The sequence below is a fragment of the Poecilia latipinna genome, unplaced genomic scaffold (genome assembly GCF_001443285.1).
Source record: "Poecilia latipinna isolate Pla-1442-1.1 unplaced genomic scaffold, P_latipinna-1.0 Scaffold3, whole genome shotgun sequence".
NCBI classification, from domain to species: domain Eukaryota; kingdom Metazoa; phylum Chordata; class Actinopteri; order Cyprinodontiformes; family Poeciliidae; genus Poecilia; species Poecilia latipinna.
In genome coordinates, this window is record NW_015112619.1 from 565,775 (window position 1) to 574,490 (window position 8,716).

At 40.6% G+C, this 8,716-nt stretch overlaps 1 protein-coding gene across 1 annotated transcript in view; it reads left to right on the top strand.

Annotated features, from left to right (window-relative positions):
- jarid2b (jumonji and AT-rich interaction domain containing 2b) overlaps nt 1–7,098 on the top strand; it is a 120,349-nt gene extending 113,251 nt beyond the window's left edge. Inside the window, exons 9-18 of the mRNA XM_015048039.1 lie at nt 1,660–1,752; nt 1,963–2,081; nt 2,514–2,584; nt 2,714–2,828; nt 2,920–3,025; nt 3,302–3,484; nt 3,755–3,885; nt 4,858–5,044; nt 5,201–5,308; nt 5,944–7,098. Of these exons, the coding sequence (XP_014903525.1) occupies nt 1,660–1,752; nt 1,963–2,081; nt 2,514–2,584; nt 2,714–2,828; nt 2,920–3,025; nt 3,302–3,484; nt 3,755–3,885; nt 4,858–5,044; nt 5,201–5,308; nt 5,944–6,180 (1,350 nt within the window). The 3' untranslated portion in view covers nt 6,181–7,098. The remainder of the gene's footprint in view (nt 1–1,659; nt 1,753–1,962; nt 2,082–2,513; nt 2,585–2,713; nt 2,829–2,919; nt 3,026–3,301; nt 3,485–3,754; nt 3,886–4,857; nt 5,045–5,200; nt 5,309–5,943) is intronic.
- Nucleotides 7,099–8,716: the final 1,618 nt, after the last annotated feature.

Sequence of the window (8,716 nt, forward strand, 5' to 3'; positions counted from 1 at the left end):
GAACACAAATGGTTTCCATATAAGATTCTGATTACAAGTCCAAACTCGCTTAGTTCTCATTGAGCCTAACCAATATCCATATGAGGCCCATATGTTGGATACAGTTGGGTGTTCTGACAGAAAATTGTGTTTTGGAATGGAAAACAAAGGCTAATATTAAGCTTCTGGACTGGCTCAGAACCCAACCAATTGAAAACATATGGACTGTTTTAATGCCCAGCCTGTACCACAAAACAATGTAATTTAAATGCACTCGAATGTTTCCAACTGTCCAGACAGAGGTCCAAGAGGTTTTCTTGCAACTCACAGAGAGGCATTGAACCAAACAGTAGTGTGGGTATTCAGATATTTGAGCCTGCATGTACAATTTTGACCTTGTGCAGGTGAGAGGAAATCTACAGTACATTCCAATCTGTGCACCCATTTCTTGACGGGTTTTATTGCATCATGTCATCTCAAAAACGAAAGGTTCAAATGGGTCATTAAGTTATCGCATTCACGCTGATATAGTGAGTGTATGTAAACTTTTTGAGCAGACCATATCTTTTGCTCGATTGATGGAAACGTCAGCTTGTCGTTTTTGTACCTTCCATATCTTCTGAGCAAAATATGTCTCTGCAGCTGTGTTCTCTGTACGCTACTCTGTAGGCCTTATGTGCACATGGATTCACATGCACAATATTCCCACCACTATTTCCTCTTGGCTGCTTTGCTGATCTGGCTGGTTGAAATGTAGGTCAAGTAAAAAAAAAAACCCAAAACAAACAAACAACAACAAAAAAGCCAAACTACTCCTTTCAAAACGTGCGTGTTCTTTAGCTCTACACATTATTGTTCATTTTCAGCAGGACTGATTTGTGTGCACACATGTGTTGTTGAGTTGAAGGTAATTCAGCAGTTCATCAGTCATGAAAGTGACTTTGGTAACTTTCTCGCACGTTCACTTTGACTCTGAAGCAAACTTTAATCATCTCAAGTCTGGATCTCATTGGATTTTTTTTATTTTTTTTTTATTTTTTTAATTTCCCCCTCTTTCTCACTCCCTGTCTCCCACGGTAACCGACTCCCTCCCTATCTGACCTTCCTTTGAAGAGCTGAGATCCTGCCAACAGACATGACCCAGAACAATCAATGACTCCGTCACAACATGCACAGCTTAGATTTGTGGGCAGTTTTTGATTATAAGAGGCCTCTAAGAAGGAGGTCCGATTTCACTTGTCCTGTCAAGAGAACAAAGTGCTTGTCAGGAGTATAATTATGGTCTCTAAATGATTAAGAAGTATTTGAACTGTCAGGAAAAAAAAAACAAAACAAGTATATTTGATTTAACTTTATTATACTTCTTTGGATGAGATTTGACAAATCTCATCTAAATAAGTTGCTTTGAGCTCAAGGATTTGACAAGGTTAAGGCATACAGTGAGCAGATTTGTAGATGTAGGACTCTCATAAAATAGGATAAATATACATTTGTCTGTAAACATGTCATTTTATCCAGTCTTTGATTTAAACAAACTTTTAAGTTTGGAGGGGGAAAAATTATTCCTTTTACTAATTTTCTCTTCACATCCTTCCTTTTAGTTTGCCACTCCTTGGTTTCTTTTTCTCAATCACGACATTTAGTCTCTTCCAATGGATAATTTAGCTTTTTTTTTTACAGGGGAAATCAGTTTCCTTGACCAACTTCTTCAGGATAGCCCGGAACACCATGACCATGTGCTTTAATAAGGAACCTGGAGCTGCTGAGGTTGAGGTAAGTCTCCAAAAAAAAAAAAAAACCCCACATCAAACGAGAAAAGGAAAGTCAACAACTTTTAGTGGCTGAATTTATTCTGCAACTGTGGGTAAAATGAGAACGTCAAGCTGCTGAAGGAAACCATTCATCACTTCAGTACAACACCTGGAATACGCTTCATGCATTTCTAAGTCAACAGTTTTCCCTTTTTTTTGTCTCTTTTTACAGCAAGAATACTGGAGGATAGTGGAGCAGAGAGACGCCCACGTGGCAGTCCACTGTGGAAAGGTGGACACCAGTACACACGGCAGTGGTTTCCCAACAGGAAAATCAGAGCCATTTTCAAAGTAAGGGCCTCGCACTTAATATCCTAAACATTCGGATGAACGAACGTGAGCTGCAAAGTCAGAGTTTTCACCGGTTGTTGTCGAAACCTCAGCTCAGACGTTACCTTAGTGACGTGGCAACGACACGGCTTAAGCTCATGTTATGCCACGCAGATGCTCTTCCTGCGCTGATGAAGAACCTCTTATCTCGACGTGACAAATGCATGGAGTGGTTCAGACTAATTCGGCTAATGAGCGTTTCACCTCTTTTAGCCCCTAGTAAGACGAGGATTGAAATTTCAGCTTCGGTGCTCCAGGAACAAAATTGTGAACGCTATTCAACATCCGGGTCTGACAAAGACAGATTGTCTTTGTAGAGCAATCTGCAGGAGGATTCACAAGTGTCTCGTTGAAGATGTTTGTTAAATATAATTTTTTCGCCTCTCTCCTCAGACATGGATGGAACCTCACCGTTCTCCCAAATAATTCTGGATCCATACTGAGGCATCTGGGTGCTGTGCCTGGTAAGACATTACTGTATTTGTATATTTCTACAGACCAACAAGCTTTATCAGGCGCATCTTGTCAAATGTTGTGCGTTACTCTGCCTGCGGTGAACTCGGCAGTCAACGCCTCCGTCCCATTTTTTTCAGGGGTGACCATTCCCTGGCTAAACATTGGCATGGTCTTTTCTACCTCATGCTGGTCTCGAGACCAAAATCGCCTTCCATATATTGATTACTTACACACTGGTGCTGATTGCATTTGGTAAGTGTCACCGACCTGCGTTTAAGATCTGCCACATCGTGGTAACACGCAAAGCTTAGATTAACGGGATGAAACCTCTGTTCTCTGGCAGGTATTCTGTCCCTGCTGAGGAGAAGGCTAAGCTGGACAAGGTGGTCCATACACTGCTTCAAGCCAATGGCACCCCAGGACTAGAAATGCTGGAGAAGAATATTATGGTGAGTAGTGTCTGTGTGGGAGCAGTGGTCTTGTTTCTTTAACTTTTGCTTCATGCCTTTGTATGAATGTGTAGAAATATATTTGCATATCTAGACTCTCCGTCCATCCAACCAACATTTAGTTCGTTCCGTGACAACTTTAGCCGTGTCCTGCCTTAAATACCAGAAACAAAATTTATTTTAGATCTGAAAAGTATAACATTTGGTCAGATTGTTTGGGAACTCTTCCCTTACTCTCTTTTTCTCTCTCTCTCTCTTTCGTCGTTAACCCTCCAGATCTCTCCAGAGGTGCTGTGCCGTGAAGGCATCAAGGTTTACCGTACGGTCCAGCGGAGTGGTCAGTTTGTGGTCTGCTTCCCCGGTGCCTTTGTCTCTAAAGTGTGCTGTGGCTACAGCGTGTCGGAGACGGTGCACTTTGCCACGCCACACTGGATGAACCTGGGTTACCAGGCTGCAAAGGTCAGTCCATGACACCAGGTGAACATTTTAGTTGTGCTGAATATGAGCGGGTATACCCAGCAGTAACTTGGACGTTGGGTCAAATAAAGCAGACATTTTTTTTATTTCATTTAATTCAACATTTTTAACTCTGCAAGAAAAATCCAACAAGTATTTACTTGCGCAAAAGGGATATTTGGAAAGAAAAGTTGACTATTTACATCGGTTCACTAAAAGAAATGAATTGCATATGTAACATGTGATTTATGCTTGTTTTTGCTTTTTGCCCAGGACCTGAAATTTCGTTGCATAGCCAAGCCCTTCTCCATGGAGAAGCTACTGTATCAGATCGCCACCACCGAGTCCAAGAGGGACAACGGCCTTCTCCTCACCACCATCTCCACCCTACTCAAAGACCTCAGGCAGGACGCCACACCACACAAAAACACTTCTTTATAATGTCACAGGTCTAAAATAAGTCTTGATTTAAAATATTCATAAAAGGGACCAGGTTAGGGCTTTGACTTGTAGAAGACTGAAAGGCTAGACTTTTTGTGTGCAATAACATAGTATAATATAAGTATTTACGCCAAAATTTTAAATAAAATTATACAGCACGAAGAGATCACTTATTTATTTTAATATATTGTGTTGTTATTTTGATGCACAGACTAGAGCAGAAATGTCCACTAAATTTAGAAGTAGTAACTACGTGTTTACAGTGCTATACATTTTTGTCTCAATTGTATCATTTCAGGCATTTTTAGAATAACACAAAAATGAATTGGGTAATTAGTTTCCTGCAGTCGACCGCTTTACAGATCCCACTTCTAGTTTTCCAACAGTACTTTTAAATTCACAGTACCTGCATGAGGGAGACTATATAGTGATTCTTTTTGCTTTCGCACCATGACAGTCAGAAAAGTGGGAGCCTTCCTTCAGGCAGCTCACCAGCAGGGTGCAGCAACTGTTGTGGGAGAGGGTCAGTGTTGTATTACTCTAAAAAAAAAAAAAGAAAAAAGGAAGGATTATTCTATGAGGCACCCCAATTAAATTACTTTAGTTGGTGGAAAGAGTGTGATGGAAACTTTGATCAGTTTTGAAGCTGCCATTTTTTTATTTTTATTTTATTACTTTGGTGCTTGTAGCTGACCTGGTGCCTATAAAGATCAAACACATATACTTTTTTCTAAGTGTGTTACTTCCTGTTAAATTCTTTGCCCGTTATTTGTCCACGTTGTATTGGGAATACGTATAAACATTTAGTAAATATCACCAGAGAAACTTTACTTCTGTTTGCTCAGTTGCAATCAAACGTCGACAGGTTCTGCTCTGCGCTTCCTGAAAACGGTCTCCTGTCTCTTTCTGAAACCTGCTTCTCGCTCGCCCTCCAGGAACATAGAGTTGCACCAACGTCAGGAACTTTACAACGCGGGTTTGCTGTCCTCTGCCCGGTACGGCACGCACGACGGCAACCTCGGCCCCGCCGACGGGCGCAAGAAGCCCCGCGGGAAATGGCTGGCACTGGAGTCCTTGGAGAGACGCTGCCAAATCTGTCAACACCTCTGCTACCTGTCCATGGTGAGAGCAGAGTGTCTAAACTAAACCTTTTCACAATAATCCAGTGAGAACCATGATCTAAGAGCGGAGGACATTTATAAAGGGTTGCAAACATTCCTGTTGCTCTTTGATCTGTTTTCCTTGTGGTAATATTGTATCGTTTTCACATCTTTGCAGGTGGTTCAGGAGACGGACAACGTGGTTTTCTGTCTGGAGTGTGCACTGCGCTACGTGGAGAAGCACAAGTCCTGCAGGGGCCTTAAGATGATGTATCGATATGACGAGGTGAGATGTTCTCTCTGTGTCCAGAAGGGGGCGGCGTCAACTTAGAAATAAAACTGAACACTCACCGTTGACACTCTTTCAGAATGTTTTTGTCGGCTTATGAATAAATGATGAACTCTGGCTGCTGAAAGCGAAACCAAATTTATTTACACTTGAACTTTTCTCGTATTCTCTTTGTTTTTTTCTCTTTTTGCTTAATGTACATTTGCAAATGCATATCCTGCAGCTGCGGGTTAACAAACAACAATATTATGAAAGTTAATCAGTTTGCTCTAATACAATTCAAAAAGTGAACTTCATATATTCTCTAAATTTTGTTCATGCAGAAGCATGTATTTCATGCAGTTATTTTGATTAATGTTACTTAAAGAAAATCAAATCTCTTAAGATTAAAAGTTTACATAAAACCAATAAAAACAAATATCCATACAGAAATGTTAGCCTCCTGAAAACTGCGTCAGTGTACAGAACACGCCGTCACAGGCTGAACAAGAGCATCTTCTCAACCCTGGCAGGAGATGTAACTGTGGAGATCATTTTAAGTTCTTTTAAAAATGAAGATGTCTATAAAAGTAAAAGTTCACCCCACTTGTGTTTGTGCTCATCCCATTTTCCGCAACACTGTTCCCGTACAGGAGCAAATCAACAGTTTGGTGAACCAGGTGTGCGGTAGGGCCATGCTAAAGAACGGAGGGGTCGGCGTCGGAGGAGGAGCCGTCATTGTTAGTGGAGGAGTGGGAGACTCTTGCCACACTCTAAGCCCCGCCAAAGCATCGCCAGCCAAGCGGGGGCCCCGGAAGCGCGCCACTGTGGAGGTGTCCCTGGCCCGCCTGTCGTCCATCCACATGCCGAAGGCGGCGGCCGTGTCCTGAAGCGGACAAGCGGGGGATCTTCTGCCACTTCTGTTTTGTTTTCTACATTAAGCAGGATCACTACCCCACCCCCAATCCCACCCCCACCACCCAGTCCTCACCCGAGCTCAGTCTCCATTTCGCTCACCTCTCCTTTAGCGACAGCTTGTTTCTGAAAAACAGAAAAATAAACGCAAAGCAAGATGTCTTTTTTGCACTAGTGTGAAAGAAGAATTAGTTTTTATCTCGAGTGATATTTTTTATGATTTTATAGTCTCCCCCCCTCCCCCCACTCGCCCCCGACCTGCTCTGAATCAACAGTACAAGCATTAACATTCAGAGGAAGACTTGACAGGGCCCCATTTTTACCCCTCCGTCCTTTCTGACTCAGAATGGGTTACATTTGTTACCTTTTTCTTGCATCACTTGCTCCTGAGACTGAACCCCCCCATCCCTGTTAAAACTTGGAACGAATAAAATGGATCCCCCACCATCATGTTTAAGTTTTTTTCCCCCCTTCCAGATGACGTTAAGTAGTTACCCAAAGTTTCTCTCTGTCCTTGATTTTAAGGAAGAAGAGTCCTTTCTTATTGAATTTTATGCGTTTGTGATGCATTTCCTGCAGATTTTCTTTAAAGGAGGTGATGCAAGATTTAAAAACTTGAAAAGACGATGTTGGTTGGCTACATTTTTTGACTTCTATTTTGAATCTTTAGCTTTTTTTTTTTTCTGCTAGGTTTGGTTTTGTTTCTCCTTCTCGTATTTTATTTTGTTTCGTCTGTCAGCGGACATGAGCGAAGCAGAGCCTCACTTCCGCGTCGACACGGAGGGATCTCTCGCCAGAAATCAGTGCCTGACACTTGGCGAGGAGATCCGTTTTATTGGTGCTGTTGGTTATAATTACTGTATAACAACACAAAAAAATAAAAATAAAAAAAAAGATGTTTGAGGGGGGCGTTTGGTGCCTGCTTCACGCCCCACAGGTCAGAAAGGCTTTCAGGCTTTTCTGGTTCTAGATGTGCAATCGTGTTAACATTCCATTCTTCCAGTCCTCTTGTTTCATCTGTACCAGTAAACATTAATTATTATTATTATATTATTATTTTGGGGTTTTTTGTTTCCCATTTGTTGAGCTGATGTGTTATCTCAAGTAGAGCCACTAGTTAATGAGTGTAAAATGTGAAATATCGATTTTTCTTTCTATGCTTTTTTGCTATTTTGTCCCCTTTTTTTTCCAGATATATTATGAGTAATTTTTACAGAGGAAAAAAGTCCAACACAAACAAACAAACATCAACTTTTTTGTACATATATCCTGTAAATTTCTTTAAATACTTGAGCCTTTTGCCGGGGTTAAGTAAGAAAGAAAAGGAAGGAAAAGAATGCAGAAGAGAGAGTTTTCCAGAGAGGAGAGTGCTTGATGAAGAAAAAGCCTTACAATTCCCTTTCTTCATCTGTGTGAGTTAGATGCTTACAGGGTTTTGCTCTGGTAAATGTGTATAAAAATTTTAAGTGCTGCTTATATCACTAAGAAAGAAGATATTGAGTAGCCAATGATTGCCCCCTCCTGACCCCTACACCCCCACCCCCTCTTTTCCTCCAGCCTAGTTTTGTTTGTTTAGCTTTACTTTTTTAAAGAAAAGGGAAAAAAAGGATATGTTGACAAAAAATGGGTTTTTACATTTTCATTACTGAAAATTCAACAAAAATGTAGTAGCTACTCATGTTGCACTGAGCTTGCCAGTGGTGACTGTCAAGGAAAAAAAAAAAAAATCCTATAATCCAGTTTGTCGGTATTTGTCCCTCGCAGAAGACTGAACTGTTTTAGGACTATTTAAAGAAATACCAAGGTGTTTTCAGCTTCATAAAAAGTGGTTGTCAAGTTTTTATGGCCTTACAATATATTTTATTCTTACGGGATTTTTTTTTTCCTTCCAGTTTTTGTTTTATTGCTTAGTTCTCGTTTGTTTTTTTTTCTTCCATTTTCTACAATATAAACTACTTGCTCACAATGGGATCTCTGGTGACTTAATTTATTAAAGCCGCACGTCGGCCTTTCCTTTCATTGGGAAAGAGTTTCATGTTGGTTATATTTACAGTTTTTTACTTTTGCAGTTTGTACTTAAGGTTTAATAAAAACTTACAGACAATTCACTGTCGGTCCTTTCCAACCTACTTGTGTCTTGTTTCTTTGTGTCGAGTTTTCATTTGAGTACAGGAGGAAATTACTTAGTGCTGCCTCATCAATATTTTATTTGCATGTTATTATACGTCAGTAATATTTAAGTAGAGCCAGTTTTCTCAAACTTTACTGAAATCTGTTTCCAAATCATTAAATACAAAAATGTGGAAATCAAAACGGTTTCATAAGCTTAATTTAAAAGCCACAATCATTTTAAGGAGTTGTGTCAAAAAGCCATAAGTGCTACTATCAAATTCAGCTAGAAAAAGTAGCATTTCCTGTGAAAATCCAGTGTGAATGGGCTCTTTGCACCTAAGGCGTTGACGTCACATCTCCAGGATCTAATGCGGCTCACTTTTTTCCGCTTTGAGTTAC